At 39.7% G+C, this 20855-nt stretch overlaps 1 protein-coding gene across 1 annotated transcript in view; it reads right to left on the bottom strand.

Annotated features, from left to right (window-relative positions):
• Nucleotides 1-20855, bottom strand: part of LOC142152212 (store-operated calcium entry regulator STIMATE-like) — a 77017-nt gene that overhangs the window by 18253 nt on the left and 37909 nt on the right. Inside the window, exons 2-4 of the mRNA XM_075208591.1 lie at nt 17060-17108; nt 15742-15837; nt 14463-14584 (exon numbers count right to left, since the gene is read on the bottom strand). Coding sequence (XP_075064692.1) covers nt 14463-14584; nt 15742-15837; nt 17060-17108 — 267 coding nt within the window. The remainder of the gene's footprint in view (nt 1-14462; nt 14585-15741; nt 15838-17059; nt 17109-20855) is intronic.

The raw sequence follows: 20855 nt of genomic DNA, 5'->3' as shown, positions 1-20855 counted from the left end.
CCCCTTTCACCTTATTTTTAATGAAGGATATGTCCCCTTTCACCTTAAGTGTGCCCTTCATTATATTATTAGGAAGTGCAACTTGAAGCCTCTTATACCTTTATGCAAAATTACTTTAAAAATACTTCATGAACAATAGCTAACTAGGAGGGCATTTCCTTTTGGATGTTACCATCCCACTTAAGTGTAAATGCAGGGAGTTCTCAGCCAAACAGGAAATTTCAACTCTAAATTGCAAAATAGTAAGGAAAACAAAAATTGTATTTTGGTATTTTTTATAAAATCAGGCTTGAGCAGAAGCTTGCAGTAGTCATGTTCTTCAAAAAGTCATCAGACTTAGGAGTATTATATTGCACTAGTCACAAACAGATCAACCAATATCATCCAAGAATAGCTATAATACGAGCATAGTAAACTGCATTTGTGTTTAACCCCCTCCAAAATTGTGTTTGGGACAGATTCTGCTTTAGTCTGTTTGGGATATCGTTTAAGTTTTCTTTTCATATTGCATAGTCCAGGGTTTCCCAAACCCAGTCCTCAGGGCTCCCCAACAGTGCAGGTTTTCCATATCTCCTTGCTGGAGCACAGGTGTATTCATTACTGACTGACACATTGTAACAGATCCACAGGTGGTCCTAATTATGTCACATGTGATCCAGAAAACCTGCACTGTTGGGGAGCGCTGAGGACTGGGTTTGGGAAACCCTGCTAGGCTATCAAACAGTGCAAATTATTTCTTCTTAGACCTAAAGATAACATTTCATTGACGTCATTGCAAAAATTAGACATGTGAAAATCAGGGGAAAATAAGCCACGTCCAAACCTCGCCTCAATTAATCCAGGAACGCCTGCTTTTGAACAAATTGCATCTACTTTCATGTAAGCCCCTCCCTTTTCAAGGTCTGCAAATTGGGACTGTTGGGAGGAGTGCCAGTGTATGGGACAGATTGGGTCATGTTTGGATTAAATTAACATTATTTAATAACCTTATATTTTTTGTGTGATGTGCAGTAAATTAAATACCGTTTGTTGATATGTTTTATCTCTGGAAGAAAACATAATTCTGTTGAAGGTAGTGAGTTTATTCACACATTAAGCATTCAGCCTAGTGATGTTCCCATTTGGTCCTTGCATCCACTTTAAAAAATGACTAGTAACAGTGATAAGAAAATAAAGTACTTCTATCTGCAGTACAAAAGGGGAGTGGAAAAAGATGGAGATTGAGGACAGGAATTCTTAGCACACACATATAGGAGAAGGTCTTTCCTTATCTGGAGCTTTACATTGGCCTTTAACTGCTGTTTGGTGCAGACACTGCCACGGAAAGTATTGAAAGCATTTCAGTGGAATTTGTTCAAGAAATATATTTCTTTACAACTTCAGTAGATAAATCATATTGGAAAGGTTTAAACACTCGTGTTAATGTGATTTTAATGCAAATCCAATATGGCACCTATGATAACTGTTTTAGCACACTCTTCATAGTAGAGTAGCCAAGAGGTTGGTTAAACATGTTTACCAATCAAAGTGTAGTACAAATGGATTGATCTTTTTTTTATCATACACATTATTCTGTTTGTGGCATGGGGCTTTGAAATGTGTTTTATTTTCTTTATTTTCTTTTGTAGAGCAGGGTGTTATTGAACTATAAACACCGGTGGTCTTGGGATGTTATAAAAATGATGCGCTCTTTCCAAAATTACTGGTGTGAATAGCACATTTAATGAGGCACAGTATAAGGCACCAAAAAAGTTTAATATATTAAAACAAACAAATAGTATAACAAGGTGAGAGCAGCAAGTATGTAAGTAGAAGTAACCAGCAGTAGAGGGCCGTCCAATGCACTCTTGGATGTAAGACCAGCAGGCCCGAGTATGCGGGAGAGTGGCAGAGGAGAAGGAGGTTGGCCATACTTGCCAAAACTACAAGAATGTCTGTGAGACTTCCGAATTTTAGGTAGTTCTCCCGGACCATCCTAGTGAAGTGGGCGTAACAGGGGCCTAAATGACGCAAGTTGCATCATTTTTCCCTGCTTCTGCAGCTCGATAATGCAATCACAGGATGTTGTTGGGGGATGGGCCAAAGCGACACATTTTTCAGCGCCATAACACCCTACACCTGCCACTTGACAGAAACAATGTCTGTACAGCTGCTGAACCTGCTGGAGAGGACGTTACACTTCCTCAATGAAAGCAAGTACTGTGTTCATAAATGCCCTAAAGCCTGGCAGAACAGCAGAGATCGTACACACCACTAATGATTATTTTTTTTTTGTTAAATCAGTGGAACAGAAAGCCCAAGTCTGGTCTTTCAGTTCCACGGTGTATGTGTGTGAGCCAGTTAGCCGGGTCATTCATGCGATATCCACCAAGACTGAACCAGTAAAGTGGTAGTTTAAGCCATACAGCTCTAGGCCAGTAGCACTAAGGAGGCCACGTAGCTTCCCTGGTGATATTTTATTGATAAATTGTGGGAACGCCCTTATAGATTGATAAATAGGTCACATGTAGGACATAAGAAGGGCTACACATCCCCTAGAGAGCGTCTCTTAGAGCAAGTTGAATTTTTAACAGAAAAAGCTGTCAACCTTACCGACAAGACCATATCACAATAAAAACTGCACTCACTACAGACTCTTTCAAATGGTGTCAAATGTCCAGACCTCATGCAGGCTAAATAATATTATCCGATATATACTATAAATGTGAGATCATTGAATATAGAGAGTAAATCAGAAATGTGACTTTTCTTTTGCTCATAGTGTTTAGATTGTGGAAAGTAGTGTATAAGAGTGATACTGATTAGCTATTTTTATATTTACGTGTATTATTATTGTATAGAGGAGTTTGAAAAATTGCCATGATATATTAGATGTGTGCTAATTTGGAACCATACCGTAGATATAAAAATAGCAAGATGGATAAAGTTTACCTCAATAAAATAAGATGAAGTTAAAAAGTTTTATTGGGTACTAGAAAAAAAATAATCATTATAAAGATCAAGGTGCAGAATTAATATTGTGCAATGTGTCACTGGATAGCACCACAATGTCTGTCTGCGCGTACTTCTGATTAAGACAATCCTGAAATCTTTGCTTATTTTTTTATTTTTGTTAGCATCTCAATGAGTTGTGAGCAAAAATAACAGAATATAAAAGAATATTTCAGGTTAGTCTTTGCCATGGAGTGCCTTAGTGGACTGTTCCAGAAGCACTTTGTGACACATTGTGTAAAATTGAATCAGTCCCAAATTGAATCAGTATAAAGACGGTTCTCAAGTTTCTCGTTTCTAGTCTGTGCATACGTTGTGATACAGCTTCAGATGTTCGTAGGAATACATTGGCTGGGACGAATTGCTACTACTTATCTTCTATTGTATTGAAACTGTTTATGTAATTTTCATTCAGATGTTATCTTCTTGTCTTAAAGTGTGACCACTGTGAATTATTGTTCAGAAAATCTTACGATGAGAGTATCCATTTATCATCTTGCAGTTATATCACTCTGCACCTTTTACTATTCATATAAAGAAGTGGAAGTTGCTCAATCAATTTATAGGCTATAGCACAGTGGTTCCCAAACTGTGTGCCTAGGCTCCCTGGGGTGCCTCGGCAATCTCACAGGGGTGCCTCAGCCAGAGCTTGTGGTAAGCAAGGCGGGGGACTACTTGGTAAATATTTTGGCTTAAGGGTGCCTTGAAAAAAATTCTGGAGACCTAAGGGTGCCTTGAACTAAAAAAGTTTGGGATCCACTGCTATAGCAGGTGCTTGAAAGGGTGGGGTTATCCTGAAAGGAACAAACACACACAGAGATCCCCCAGCACACTGCTATAGCCAGCAACAGATCTGGCATTTCTACTGTAGATAAAAATGCAAAAGTCTTAATTGCACACATTTGCAAATGCATGTTAAAGCCACCCGCCACTCCACGGTGCTGTTGCTAATAGGATGGTCCTAACTCTAAACAATGAGAGTCCCATATATTTGGGCCATACATATGTGTTTTTAAATTGAGAGCTAACTTACTAAAGAGGTACTCCAGAGGCCTCCAAATAGCAATCCAATGTCAGCACTACCCCTCAGCTACTGACACCAACATGCCTCTCAGACAAAATATGCCTCTTCACCATATCAGAGACTAAACTATTTATTATAACAGTTTTTGAGGGGGCTCTATAATACAATTAAGCTAACCACCTTTAAATGGTGGGGAACAGTGATGTGTAAGCTTGAATACCAACCACAAAACCACATCTATTGATTGCAGCTTGTGATAGTCCCTCACGCTCACAACTTCCCTTCACTGAGGGCTGTAAGAGAAATGTAAGGGCCCATCAAAAACAGCTGTAGGTCCAGGGGGCTATGGTAAGGGAGGGTGAAGCCCCTGTACTACCACCTATTAATAGCATACTTGCCTACTCTCAGAATTGCCGGGGGGCTCCCGAATTTCAGGGAGTCCCCCCGGAAGAGTAGGCGACCTCCCGGATCCTGATTGCATTTACTAGAAAATGCTGAAATTCACAACATTGAATAGAGGAGGTGGGGCTTAATGACATCAATAAGTCTCACCCCTGCTATTCAATGCAGTGAATTTTCTAGTATGGTGACGTGATGACGCCCCCTTGATTGAGTGATTGTGGGTTTTTTCCATGCCTGCCTGGGAACAGCTATAATCACATATCTTTGGGAAAGGTGTTTCATATTGTTATATCATCATCATGTTTGGTATTTAAATGTGTGGGAGATTATGACCGGTTTATTGACGTGGAGTTATGTTTCTGGGATATATCTAAGAAAAGCTAAGACAGGTCCCCACATTAGCATCCACACTGTCCCTGTGAATGCCATTTGGTTTTGCTTAAAAACCTGGGTTGTGAAGGGACAAATTGTCAGTCTTTTGGGAAAACAATCATTGATAAGTTGTCCATTTTCCCATGAAGCAGATTACACAACTCATGTAAGTTTATATTCTGAAATTTTGTCTTTTTATTTTTAAATTAGTTTTGCTATGCATTTCATGTAATCTTAGTTGTTTTTATAACCTGTAATTTCGTATATTAAATCTAAAAATGTAATAGCGATGTCCTTATTGCTCTAAACAAATTTACTGCCTGTTTAGAGGAGATTGATTGCTGGACCATGCCAAGCCTTTAATTGCTGAGGTGTGAAATTTTGAATACATTGGTATACCAAGCGGAGTGTGTGCCTGCATGCACATATGTGTCATAGGGCCTTGAGAGGATAAGTGTCTCCCCTTTGATTGCTGGTGTGTTCCTTGCTAAACTGTGTGCAACAAGGAGTGCTCATTGTGTGCCGGTGCGAGACAGTATATTGCACTTGTTCAATAGGTGGTGGCAAAACCGAAGTGGGTGTGGTTGTATGAGTGCTGTTTGGGGGCGATTTAGCACATCTGTAACCTGTGCGATAGGTGAGAGGAAGATTGAGTGCTTTATGAGGACACACACAATTCCAGCAAACACTTCCAAGTCACAAGCGCGCAGAGTGCGGGTTGTGACTGCTAAAGGCAGTTAGGAGAGGTTTCCTGACAAAATAGAGGTGATATATTGTTTGACTGTGTGAAGATATGATCAGATATTAAGCCAGGAGGTGACTAGAGATGGCTATTTGTGTCAAATGTCCTGTAAGGTTACTTGGGCACTGTTATAGGTCAATACCAATGTACACTTTCCAGAATAATGTAGACACATAACAAGTTTTAACTGTAGTCAATGGGTCTTATCACAAAATCAGCAAAATGGATAGTTTGTAAGCTTTGTTTGTAATACTGTGTGACATAATATGAACTGGTGGCACAACATTAATACAGTTCAAAGCACACAACTATGAATTTTGTATGTAATAATTATATAAGTTAAGAATATGCAGGAAGTTTGACCTCCCAGGGAGTCAATAGGGTCTCAGGCCCTTTAGAGCAGGGTGTTTTGGTATTGTTCTCCTCTCTTCAGGAGCACTTCCAGATCCCGGTGTCTGACTTCTACAAATACCTCCGGGTACGACACTGGATCCAGTCGCAGAAGTCCATATTACAGCGCCGCCCTTCCCCACTGCTAGTGAAGATCTTGATCACATTCCCATGCTGGGGGCATATCAGCCTGGTACCAGTGTCTCCTGACAGCACCCAAGCACAGTAAGCTGCCAGCCCAAATGCAATGGGAATCTGACCTTGGTCACCCCCTAGCAGAGTAAGACTGGGAACATATTTTCAAGAATATATACACAATGTCAAAATGTATTTACCACTCAGAGATGCCCGTTAAAACGATCCACAGGCTACATTACACCCCAGTTAAATTGCATAGAATTTGGCCCATGGTATCCCAATTGTGTTGGAGAGAGTGTGGGGACACCTAATCCCTATTTCATGTTTTCTGGACCTGTCCCAAAACTAAAACTGGATGACATGTTTGAACTAATCTGACAAGTAACTTCATTAGTTATCGCACCACAACCAACTTTGGCTCTCCTCAATCTATATCCTCCTGATTTCCCTGCTCACTACTGGGATGTTGTGGGTCATATCTTAATTGCTGCTAGAGCGGCTATTGCTCAGCACTGGGGAGCCCGGCCTCTCCACCACCTTCCTCCAAAGTTATACCAAAGACCCAGCATAATTATACGATGGAAACTCTTGGCTTCAAGTATTCTACTTCAGTGTCTTCCCACCTGATGAAGTGGTTTATCTTGTCTGACTATTATGCTACTCATATGGTTGCGGCCTCATCCTCTAACCCCCATTAGAACTTCTCTTTATTCATCTTGACTTATCAAACGCAGGGTCCTCCATGTACTCCATTGACTCCCCTTCAAGAAAAACTCCTGGTGATGATTCCTCTCTCCCCCCCTCCTCCTTGCTTCTCCCCTGTAGGTTGTAATTACCCATGTCTTGTCTTTATGGTTTGATGTCTATTTGTGACTGATACCCTATGCGTTTACCTATCATTTAAACTGAGATTGCTTCTATATACATTTTTCTCTGGAAAATTTTATAAAAATTATTTTGAGTTAAAAAAAATAAAAATTAATATGCAGGAAGTTTTCATCTTGCACATGTGTAAACTGTTCTTAACCATATCACATTGAATTTAAAACATGCTCACATTCAGATGCATGCAAGTTTTCAACTGCGACTCCCTGCTATAGATGCACTGGACCAGAACAAGAGGAGTGTAAGAAATGCACTGCAGCACCAATGAAAACATAAAAACCTTAGGGGGCCACAGAGGTACACACTGCAATTTATTCATGAGTTTCATTTTTAAAGCTGTGAATGATCAGAAACAACATGGTCAGGGCCATTGGTAAACTCTGTGAGCACCCTAGAGATGCTCACTCATATTTCCCAGCTGTTTTTTACCTTAGCACGTAGGAAGTGTGAGGCAGCAGACCCTGTTCCTCAGATTGGGAGTGTGATGCTGGATTGTGACATCATAGCCCAGCGCCACAATCCCAGTATATATCATATGGACATGGAGGAGCAGCAGGCAGCAACTTCACAGGTTAAGCCGACAGCTGCTTCTCCTCCCTGTCAACAACCAGTGGTCAATATGGAAGCGCCGGAGGGGACATTAAATACAATTAATCAGTGACATTATGTCACTTATTCAGTGTTTTAGGCTCCCACATGATCAGCAACATTTTTGGCACAGAAAGACAGTTTCTGATGGAAAATACTGTATATTGTAGTGGTTTTGACACCTTTTAATAAAAAATGGTCTGTAACTGTTTGTATTTTATTTTCTTCCCTTTAGCCACATATCCTGAAACAGAAAACTAACTTGGCCAAGTCAGAACGTGGGAAAAATCTGTTATGGAAATATCAAACCCTTCCATGACAACAGTGCTAACAGCATCCCACACATCCTCCCTCTGGAGACAAGTTGCCTGTGTCTACACATCTGCTTTAATACACTGGCTGTCCACTCACTGAACAAGAGCCCGGGACATTACATAAATATCATTCATTTACTGCACACTGGCCTTAACACATTTAAAGGCATCAAATCCAGCCGACAAGTAAAATAAAATTTAGGCAGCCACATTTTAAAACCGACAAACAGGACATTTCTGTGACATCAAGGTTGCTCAAACAATTAAAAAAAAACAGCTCTTTCAACATTTAGATGTCAAAAAGCAACAAACCACCAGTAATGTGTTTCTATTAACATTACTGACCTAGGTGTGACAGGAAAACGGAGTTTAAGAAATTGAGCACTTGGGAAATCCCTCCTTTGTAGCAATTCGGTGGGGATCCTTTCCCACCTTCAAACATCTGTTATAAATACAGAATTATTGACATGGGGAGTAGAAACCTGTATTATGGAACAAACTGCGGATTTCCCAAGACTAACACAGCTCAATGTAAACTTGTAAAGCTATTAGCATGATATAAAGTAAAGATTGTCAAATTACATGATCTTCAGCTTTACCTACAGATAAATAAGGTTCATAACAAAACAGTCAAAATTGAAATTTGACTTAAGAATAATTTCACAAGCGCCCTACCACACCCTAGTGTTTTATGCGCTCTGCTGGTTATTTCATGACATAGCACTGAGGTTCAGTTATACATTTAAATAATATATTAACATACTAATTTGGATTATATTATGTTTGCCCACAGAAAATCCATGAGGACAAAATTAAAAATGATCTCTTAATTTTTTTCCTCATAGTTCCATGGCAGCCTTTACTAGGAGTTTGCTTCCATTTTGTTTAGCTACAGAGTGGTCAAACAAAAATGTCCCCCTGTAAGTATATAAGACAGCTCCTCCACTTTCTCCATGTCCTTTGAGCACTTCCCAAGCGGCCATCTGAAACATATAAAACAACCGGGGTGCAAATATATTGGGCTGCCATGGAGCACTTTGAGGACATGGAACTAACCGGGAGATAATTCCCATTCTTCCTCTTCACTGACAGCCTTTACTATAGGATTTACCTTATCAATATATGGAGGGGGAAGAGGAGAGCAATAAAGAACCAATTAGCCTTTGTATGTTGCACAAATAATTTATTTAGTAACTTAAAATGACGAACATGTCTGCCAAACTGAGAATCTCCCGATGACATCAAGGTGATAAGGACTAAAAAAAGGTATGGAAAGATGTCCATCCTGCGGCCTTGCATAAGTCAGTCATAGGGGGAAATTCAACTAGCCGTGAGGTGTCTCCGTAATGTCTGCGAGTGGAGATCTGACAGAAATCTCTGTTCAATTTTCCTTGTATCCCATAGAGGTGTGAGGGAAAATGAGCGGAGATTTCTACCAATGTGCGCAGCACTAATGTCCATGCTCCACATCGCCAGCAATTAAATATCTCCTGTAGAGGTCTAATCTTATCTTCTTGGCCCAAGATGTCGCTACCACTGGCGTTGAATGGGCTTTCAGTACTGCCCACACCTCTTGTTATGATTGTATGCCAATCACTTCTCTGATCCATCTGGACATAGCTTGCTTAAAAGGAGCATATCCTTTCTGATGGCCTGCAGGTATCACAAACAGTTCTGTTTTTCTGAAGTTCTGTGTCTAAACCAGAATATAGAAATGGCTCTGACCAGATCTAGTGAATGCAGTTTCTTCTCATTGTCATCCTTAGGTTGTGGAAAGAAAGCAGATAGTTCTACCTCTTGAGTGATGTGGAATGTAGATACTACTTTTTGTAGAAAAGCAGGATTGGCTCAACACTACTCTAGCTGAATAAATATCCAGGAGTGGTTGTGGTTGTTCCTTGCACCATAGTGCTTGTAACGCCCCAATTCTTCTGGAAGAAGTCACTGCCACTAGGAATAACACTTTTCAAGTCAACCCTTTCACCAGTACTTATTGTATTGGTTCAGAGGTCAACCATGACCATATTGAGGACTAGATTGAGGTCCCATGGAGCCACAAAAGGTCTGACTGAAGGACAGATCCTTATTACTGCTTGGAAAAAAATGTATAAATTATGAGGTTAATTTGGTATCTAGCAGGATACCTGTACGTTTAGTGTAGCTAAGGCAAGACTTTTAACAAGTCCATCTTGTAATAAGTAATCAAGACACAAATCTTTTCCATATTCTTTAGTATTGTACGGATTACTGATTCTGAAACTGGGCCCTGTTTAAGTAAATTTGCCGGAAGTGGTAGAGGCCATAGGCTTTCTCCGGGCTTATAATAACCTGGAAATGCTCAGACTTTGGTTTCTAGTTCCAGATTTGCAAACAAAAAAAAATAATAATAAAAAATATGTTTTTATAAACGGTAGAAAGAAAATAAATCATATCATATCATATTTAAAAAAGGAAAATGTTTTATTTGACCAATAAAGCATTTTTTTACTTTGTTAGGAGGAAAGCGGCAATACTTGTATCACCGCTGTCCTGGTTATATAGACTTCCCATAAGTGCCACCAAAGTTCTCCCAGTTTAAACTATTTATACCATGCTTATGATAGAAAGTCACTAACACCAGAAATGACAAACACATACAGGGTTAATCCCATCATACATTCAGAAGCAGTGGTCGAAGTGGTGATATGTAAATTTAGAAGTGGCTGTATGAAAAATGTAATGGGAATGAGTGAACAGAATTTGAAAACCAGTACATGAAGCCATTGTTCAGAGAGGTCTAACATTTATCCATCTTTATTCATTTCCCGGTTTTACAGGGATAATTAAAATGAGAATTGATGGATCAGCAATTTAATCTACAGAAAAAGAAGCAGTTCGTGTGGCAGGGACTATAGACTAACAACTGATGTGAATGATTACATTACTCAGCTTTTTTCAGAAAATATTTAATCTCTATAAAAATAACGGTGAATAATAATATTAATAATACATGGCAGTATAATAGTATTGGTAATTCACAATCATTCAGCTTTTAATTACTGTTAATTTCAAGATATGTACATTAATAAATTCATAAAGTAATAAACAATAGAAGAAGACTGCACCTATAAACACATATGGACAGAACTACTGTATGGAGATTGTCTGCAAGAACACAAGGAACAACAGTGCCCTCTTGTGGGAAAACTAGATTCTCCTGTACATAATGATAAAGCCTGTAAAGGTTGATTTTCCTACCTTTTCTAAAATTGATCAAAATCCCTAGAAACCCCCAGCAAAAAAACAAAAAAAACAGGAATACCTTGTCTCCCAATATCTAATCTGTTAAACAGAATTTTTCTTTAGAACTCAGCTATTTCAATTTATTTAAAACATGTTTTCGCCTGTACTTTTTATAAAAAAAATAATAATATCTAAACTTTTCCTTTTAATGGTGCTTCCAGTGTATGTGTGTGACACCCCAATGAATTAATGAAAAAAGCTCAAATCAATAAATAATTAAAAGCCTCCTCCTAAATCCCCAATCAGCCCCAGCAGTAGAGACTTGTTTGCAATAAAACAGGGAGACTACAATGACTTTGGGGACCCCTGCTATTATGAATGTATGAGTGTGAATGCTACAAGTAAATGCGCATGCATGGCTAAAGTCCACGCAGGCACATATGGACCTTACTGGAAGGGATCATGGGAAGCCATTCGGGCTTACCTAGACCCTATAGGAACATGTAAGGCCACCCTGTGATGGGATTAATTGCAATGCTTTTCACTGCTTTGTAAAGTACTAACATCATAGTCCCCATGGAGTTCTATGGGTACTGCGGTAAGCAACGAAAAGTAGGTTAATCCAGGAGAAATGTTTGACTTTTCCTGTGTTAACCCCTTCATAAATTGAGACGATTGATGTGATGGACATTTAATGGAAAAACAACTATACCTCTCAATGAGACTTTGCATTGTTGGTTTAAATCAGTACGATCTTTCATGAAAAAAAAGAAGACAGAGCTTAAAATAATACGAATATACAAGTTTCAATTTTTAAGGACCCCCCCCCTCCAAAAAAAGGAACAAAGCCCATAGTTTTAATATATAATCATAATCATCATCTACTTCTAAACCATAGCCCAAAACAGGTCTAATCTTTATGTGTTAGCAGTCGCGGCGGCCGCGGGCACCGCCGCGACTCTCACCTATTTTCTGCAGGCGTCCCAGTCGTCGCTATGGCAACCGGGACGTCACTTCCTGCTTTGACCCGACCGTTGCCAGGGCAACGGTCGGACGCCATTTACAAGGGCGCTGCGTCCCGGCAGCTGGGAACAGCCGGGTGCATGCGCAGAAGCGCCCACAAGCCTGTGGGCTGATTAATATGGCAGGATTGAGCCTGCCCATGTGATGTCAGAGCTAGGCTCTGATTGGCCACTACTGGTATTTAAGGCAGTGAGGTTTGCAGCCTCACTGCCGGTTATAGCGTTCTGTCCTCAGTCCTGCTGCCTGCTTGTACTATCCGTTTAGGTTCCTGCTACCTTAGATTTGACCTCCCGTGTTTGACCCCTGCTTGTTATTTGACCTGTGAACCTTCTCTTCTGACCTTGACCTTTTGCCTGGAATTCGGATTTTGCTTCTTTGCCTGTGAGTTTGACCCTTCGCTTGCCCTTGGATATTGCATCTGTGCCTGTGACCTTTTGACCTTGGATTTCTCTTATATACCGTTCACCAATCACTCCTGGGAAACTCCTTTAAGTCAGTATACGCTACTCGACCCTCGGTCGGCCCGCAGCCCAGTCTGTCCCCACCACTAGGGGCTCAAGCGAACACCTGGCCTTCTGAGTAGTTCCCGAGTTTCACTGTACTGACTTGGGAGTTCCTAACATTATGCTGTGCAAATATAAATATACATATATAATTATAATTTTTGCAGCTCTGCATTATGTATTGACATTATATAAACAATCAAAAAACTTGATTTATAAACATCAAATCAGCCTGACATGTGGCGCTAACAATCTCAATTTCCTATTGCAAGAAACATACACCAGGGCCAATACATACAGAGAAGCGGCAATGGAGGAACTTAAAGATTGAGGAGGTCATGCTACTTGTTTAGATCAGTTGTTTTGGAACGAATTGAGGAATCTCAAATCAGAAGATTTGTTCTTAACCCAGATAATTAAAACAGCCATCTTCAAACAAAGGACTGCTAAACCTAAGAAAGGAGTTGTATTTTACAACAGAGCTACTTAGAACATTGAATATCTTATACATTCTTTTATCTCCCATCTTGACTATTGCAACCTCCTGCTATCCTGCGTTCACAACACCCATATAGCCACACTTCCATCCATCTTAAATGCACTTGCAAGTCTGATCTTCCTCTCTCACTGCTCCACATCTTTGCACCACTTTCCAGAATGATATTCAAATTACTCACCCTTACCTACAAAGCCCTCAACACCACCACCCCTTCATATATCTCAAATCTCATATCAAAATACCCCTCCTCCCATTCTCTTAGATCTACCTCTGACCTGCGCCTTGTCTTGTCTATGGTTATCACCTCTCACTACTCCCTACAAGACTTCTCCCATGCTGCTCCCCACTTAAGGAATTCCCTACCATGCTCAATCAGACTTTCCCACAACCCTCAAATCTTTAGACGCTCTTTGAAAACCCATTTTTTTTTTATTTTTTTTTTAGAATTGACCTTATCCCCGATAATACCATTCACAATAATGCACCCTCACAACTGTCCCAATCTCCACTCTGAACCACATTTGCTCATCTTGTTTCAGCTGTGCCCCCTTCCACTTAGAATGCAAGCTCTTTAATGAGCAGGATCCTTCACATCCTTTGTTTTCATGTCTGCGTTTTGTATACCTTGTATGTCCCTGTTTTATGTACTGTTTTCTCTACTGTACGGCGCTGCGGAGCACTGTGGCACCTTACAAATCTAAGATAATACCTTGGCAAAACAAAACACTAAAACCTTAAACATTAAAATTAAACAAGAATTTTGCAGGTTAGTATAAGTTCTGAAAAAAGCTCATGTTGGAGCGTACAAGGTCCAGACATTATAAAAATAAATTTTGGTCAAGTTGGATGCAAATAGCATTTTGTAAATGACACCACACCCTTCTACAAACCACCATAAATATTTGTAAAAGTAATGTGAGCATCTAAAATGTGGACCTGTAATCAAAAAATGAAAATCCCAATCTGCACAGCAATGTATGTGTAAAGAAAGATTACAATAGTCTTTCAATGTAAGTAAAAGTTTTGCTCCTTTCCCTTGGGGCGGTGTCTGTATTGAAATGATGAAGACTTGTAGGCTCTTATGTCTCATTGCCTCTCTCTGGCAGTTTTGCAAGTCCGAGCCAGCCATGTACAATGTACAGTCTGTGAGATTTATGAACTTAGGCAGGTATACAAAATATCACCTAAAAATAAGGTATTATACATTTTATAACTGTTTTAAAGTGGCACAGGTGGTTTTAATAGCAGTGTCAGGTCTTTAAATTACAGATATTGTCATTTGGTTGCATTATTAGGTCTAAAAATAAGGCAAATGGTACTAATATGTGCATTTTGTAGATTTTTAAACGCACTATAACAAAATCCTTACCATATTCACCAAACACAAGTAATGTGCACTGTCGCCGTTCTACGATTAACGATACAAATTTCACACAAAGCCAAATGACCAGCATTCCAAGTGTGGCATCCAGTAAAAAATGCATAAGGTACCTGTATAGAGGAAATATAGGCATCACTTTTCAACACACTGCCTGGAATCATCTGCAGAATTATGCTACCTAAGGAATAATTCCAAGCATTTGGACATGATTTTTTGCCCCAATAGTTTGTTGCTAAAAGCGAACGTAACAGTGGTTAGTTTGTCACATAAGTAGAGTCAGGACCAGTGGTAACCTACAAAGGCTCTAGGTGGCACCAATGTTACCTTAATAAGCTACACAGGTTCAGAGCTATTTGGCTTTTTCTGCCGATGGAAGCATCAGAATGTCCCGTTTAGCGGTTATTGTCAAAAGCAGACATTTAGCAATATCTATGAAACAGGGCACACTGGTGCTTCCACATGTAGGAGGGCCACAGGCTCAGGGGCTTTTAGCTACATTTCAGGACCATCCTTAGCCGTTGCCCTGTACACAGAGTAAAATACAGTAAGAGATCAGGCTTGTCATAACTTACTGGATATGCATGTTCAAACCTTTACACCCATACCCACAATTACTATTAATATACTGGTTAACACTTCATCTTGATATCAACTTGTGCATCTTCAAATGTCACACTCTAAGACACAGACTATGAATGAAAGAGGCGGAATATAGTTCATCTATCCCCTTTAATCTGCAAGCTGTGTGCTCACCAATAAAAAGAACCAGTTACCTACATACTATGTTAGCAGCCATGTTGTGGGATTCAGAGAATGAAGCCTATAGTACACAAATAATCAGTACCGCACTAATATTCCTGTCATATTAGACAGGTAGGGCTTAAAATGTCACTAATTCCTAGAAAATTAGTAGGCTGCATATTAGTTCAGCTCACAAAAATGGATGACTTCATCATCCATTTTGTGAGGGTGACATTGAGCTATGAGTCATTCTGCTGGCTTAACTGGATAATACCTATGGCTGTTAAATAGATCCACTCTTCTAAAATTTGCTCTTATTATTAGTGCGACTGTCTGTAAAAATTAGTGCAAAGCTTGCACAGGCATCAGTGAAAGCTACTTCTTCGTTCTTACATACATATACATAATATATATATATATATATATATATATATATATATATATATATATATATATATATATATATATATATATATATATATATAGTGCAGTTTAATATATAATGGTGACAGTATTTGATACTCACAATGAACAAGGATCCTCTTCAGTCAGTTGTGACAGGAAGACATTTGTAAAATGAATGAAGAGAGCACCAATAGCTTGTTTAGACGTGTCAAAACACCTAGTATTTAAAATAAAAATAAATTAAGTTTGCACTCTGCAAACAAGTCACAACACTGAACGGGGGCAGCTTTGACAAACAAAAGCCTAAAAAGACAAATATCGCCCATTTACCTTTTCTCTGCTAAGGGATTGTGCCAAAATTGTACTTTGGTGTGCAAAACAATTTGCACCTCCTTTTTTGCAAGTTACTTTCTTAATGAATTACTCTGTCCATTTAATTTTAGATTATTTATTGTTTCTGGACAGATAGGGCTTCATTTTGTGCTTTAGTCAAGTTAAAAAAAACAAAAAAAAAAACACATGTATGCTTGTTTGGAGGATGGCCAGAGTGCACTTGTTTGCAATTTCTCCTTTAGTTACTTTAAAGCATGGTAAAGACATCCCAGCCAATGTCAGAGTATACATTAGCAAGTCACTGAGGTTTCCTGCCTGCACTGGGGTGCCAAGATGATGCTTTTTATAGCGTTCTCTAGGAGAGGACTGAAACTGCATGCCTAGGTAGTAATCAGGTGGACTAGAAGGACCCCCAATTGCTAGTGCCATGTGTGCCAAGTGCTCCCAGCTCTCTAAAGTACCGAGCTACAGTCAATTACCAAAGTTTAGAATACCATCAAAGCACGTGGCCACATAAGTGTGGGGCAAATCCTAAACCATTGATGGTGAAAGGGTTAAAAAAAATGTGTCTGGTTGGTTCATATCTTGCATGACAAAGACAGCTCTCCCCAACACACTACTTCTGCAGTACCCCCTGCTCCCACTACCTCTATCAAAGAAATAAGCCCCTTCTATGACCAGTTCTCCCAATGTATTTCTCATGTATGTATCCTAATGTATTTCTCATGTGACAATAAATGACAACAAAATCCACACTCCCCCCCCCCAAAAAAAAACAAAAAAAAACAAACAAACTGCCCTTCCACCACCACCAAAAAATAAATAGAACATGCCTGTTTACTTTCTCATATTTATATTTTCCTGTTTGTATGTCTCCAAAATGTCCCAAATAAAAAGTCTTTTAAAAAAAGTAATAAGGCCCAACTCCTACTGATTAGATTTCATGGGGGCAAAATAGAAAATGCAATTAACTGACTCAACTATGTTATCCAGTCACTAAACCAAACTGCTGAATGATCCTGTATGTGTGTAATCACAATTGGCCATGGATGTTTTTATAAAAAAAACAAAAATAAACAATTCTTTGCTCTAAAGTAACTGCTCACCATATTCTCCACGGACGTCTCTCTTCTTTTGGTTCCCTCCAACGTTTCACTGAAAAATTAAAACATTGATAAATTATTGAGCAAAAAGATAATTTTACAATTAGGTTCCTTAGTAATAAATATAGTAGAGCTTGGTATGGTCAGGTAAATAGATCTATATAATTCAATAAGACTTTTGTACGAGCATATACAGTAGGAGCCATTAAAGGGGATTTTCATATCCACATGGTTACTTTGTTGGCTTATAAAAGGCTTCCTGATTTTTTTGCATTATCGTTCTGTCTTCCTTATGTGCTTTTCGCCTATCTGATTCAATTATCAGGCTATACAATGTAAGCAGGGCCCTCTGACCTCTTTGTCTGTTTTGTAATACTCAGCATTGTAATGCGCTGCAGAGTATGCTGATGGTACACAAATATATAAATAAATGAGAATAGATAAAGACAGACAGATTTGATTATTTTCGCTGCTGTGAGATACAAAACAAAGCTAATCCGTGGCAGAGAGCAGAGCAGTGTGTCCTGTCCTAGGGCAGTGATGAGCAACAGGTTGCCCTCAGGTAGCCATTGGTCGCAGAACCTTCACCTGCTGACTTCCTCATCACGTGACGTCTTCCACGCAACACAGGGATATCATGCAGCATAGCAGAGGATAAGGTAGTGCAATATGCTCTCCCTCCTTCTGTGCAGCCCTTTTGAATGTTGGTGGGCCATACCTCTCAACTGTCCTGATCCCAGTGGGACAGTTCCGATTTCAGTGGACTGTCCCGCTCACAGTTTGTCCTAAGTGAGGAAAGGGGTTTGCGATGGACAACAAAGTAAATGTCAGTTGCACTAGTTATAATCATTTGCCACTAATATTTGGAACCATACAACAGAAACACTACTTCCAGCCTTTTGCAACAGACACTTAGTGATGCAAATGCACTTTTCCAATATGGTCGGTAATGTAATTCCGGGACGGCCATCGTAGTGCCCAATCTCATCTCTGTGGTAGTTGTTGGGTTGCACTTGCATTTGTATTGGCTGAGGACCCAGAAATCGCATCTCTTTCTCCTTCCCTTGGAAGTCGGTTGAAAGATGGTGACAACCGTGGACTGCGATGTGATGATACCGCCAATGGAACCAGAGAGAAGCGCGGATGAGCTGGAGAGGTATATAGAACAGTGGGTGTGTGCACACTGAGGGACAGCGGGAGAAGTGGATGCGTTTAATCACATGTGATTGGGTCATTTCTGGAGGATAGAGGAAGGGGGAGGGCAACATGATAGCTTGAGATATTGGTAGTTGGCAACTATGTCTGTAAACAACAGGGTAAGATATTGTTTCTAGACGTCACGTTGACATTAGTAATGTAATTAGTCAATAATAATACATGCTTGATGACATACCTCCCAATGGTCCTGATTTTGGAGGGACATTCCAATTCGGGTGTCACAAAAGAGGCGAGTCTTTATTGGAAAGTGGGTGGCATTTTTAAATTGCACATTTGTGGGCAGAGATTGGGCTAAACGGAGGCGTGGCTTATTCTGTCCCGCTTTCAGGACTCTAAATGTTGGGAGGTATGCCAAGGTAGGCCAGGTTTCCAATCACTGTGTTAGGGGAATGAAAAGAAAGCGAAATAGAACCCTGAAACAAACGATTCTCTGCCTGCAAAGTCAATGCCAAGTCCAGCAGCAGAAAAATGCATCCCGGGGAAAATAGATCACGTTAATGTTTCTGTGTCCTGTAGTTATACAGACATGGCTAACTCGTAAACAAGTAGGCTAGAAAGAAAAAAAGAAAGCAGTATTTGTAAAAGTTGCAGTAGAGAATTTACAAACGAATACATTAAAGTTATCTGAAGGTTGAAAAATCCTTTATTAAATCAAATTTCTATGTCTGTACTGGCACCAAAATTATTTGGAATCGTGGTAAATATTTGGCCTTGGCTACAAGTTAAGTTAGTAAAACTGAGAACCTTGAGGACTGAGGATGACTCTACCTATAGTGAACTGATGCAACAGGAGTCTTAACACAATATTTTAATATTCATGTTTTTGCTGCTTGGCTGCCAGAGAAACCATGTAAAACAGAGAAAACATCTGGAGAGTGAAGTGACATTTTTTAGCAGTTTAACAAACACCTTAAAATAATCCATTAAAAAGAAAATCATTCTAGCATTCAGAGACATTTATACAGTTTTTTTCAATACTTTTTAAATTCATATGTTTGAAAGTCCACAGATTTAATACAGTTATGGTGTTGAAATAGCCGTAAATTGCAAAAATATAATTTGAAGTGTTTATGAATTGTTCAATATTCCTAAAAGACTGCACTGACAACACAAACCAATAGGATCATTATCAGGTACAGTGAAAAACCACTTGGAAGATGACCGCACTGATTGTAGTGAAGCTACAAGTGATACGGCCAGTGTGTCAAATATCCGGATCTCATTCGCTTTTGCCACCTTTGTGTGGGGTTAAATTAAACTATTATTCTGTCGCTTGTGCCAAGTATGGATGAATGGTTAAACATGGTCGAGATCCCAATTTCTGATAAGATCAATATACTGCAATATTATTTCAGTGACTAGTGACAAACAGTGGTCAAAGAGGATATTTAGAAGAGGTGCTATGGAAATGTAAGTGAATGGAATTTGATAGTTTTACAATGAAAGCAGGAGGAGAAATGACGGTATGTCATACCAGCATATATACCCCCACTTAGTGACAAAAAAATACTACTCCCAGCATCAAAACACAGTAATGGAAAAATCTATATAGTCAAATGAATAACAGTAGTAAACACAATCAAAATGAAAAAGAACAAAAAAATGTTTTAAAATGAAAAGAACAAGTAAATGAAAACCAAGCCTACCCACCCCGTCATACATTGAATCATGAAGTGTGGGGGGGGGGGGGGCAAACGCTGATAAAGATATTGTAATTTAAGAGCAGTACATAGAGAAAATGTTTTAACGCAGCGTTTCACCCATCCACAAATTGCACAAATTAGCTAATTCAACAATCTGAACCAAGAAATGTTTTACAAAGAGTACCATTTACTGTAAGTAAAGAATAAAATTCTTATTACACCATACATACATTTACCACTTTGATGATCTTCAGCGCTAAAAGTCTGAACACATTACTGTTTTTAACGCATTCAGTTTACCGGTGAAAAGAAAGCACTTCAACAAACAAACAAAGGAGAAACTGTCCGTAACAAAAAGCTGAGCGGTATGCAGGGCCGGATTAAGGGAATGGAGGCCCGCCCCGTGATCCGAGCCGCCGCCGCCCCCCTCCCCCCCGTGATCCGAGACGCCGCCCCCCCCCCCGATCCGAGCCGCCCCCGAGGCACTTACCTCCTTCTCCTGGCATTGCAGTCCTTCCCTGGCGCGCTGTACGCTCTTTACTGAGGAGATCTCGTGAGAGTGAGACTCACAAGATCTCCTCAGTAAGATAACTACAGCGCGCCGGGAAAGGACCGCAGTGAAAGTGCTCAGCAGCATTGATCGGGCCGGGGGCAACCCTGCCCGACCGATCAATAATGCTGTTGAGCACTTTTAAGGGCCCCCTGGATGCCCAAGCCCCCTTGGCTGTAGCCCAGTTAGCCCTAGGGTTAATCCGGCCCTGGCGGTATGCGAGGACTATGCTAAATGGAACCAAGACAAAATGTTCAATCTGTTTTTTTGTGTGTGTTTGTTTCTTTGCCGCAAAAGTGATAATAGCATTCAAATAAGTGGCTACATTGCAAATCCAAAATAGTGGGGGGAAAAAACAAATAGTGACAGCATAGTATTTACACTCTAT

The sequence above is a fragment of the Mixophyes fleayi genome, chromosome 4 (assembly GCF_038048845.1).
Source record: "Mixophyes fleayi isolate aMixFle1 chromosome 4, aMixFle1.hap1, whole genome shotgun sequence".
Lineage (NCBI taxonomy): Eukaryota > Metazoa > Chordata > Amphibia > Anura > Limnodynastidae > Mixophyes > Mixophyes fleayi.
This window is presented reverse-complemented; position numbering and strand designations above follow the sequence as displayed.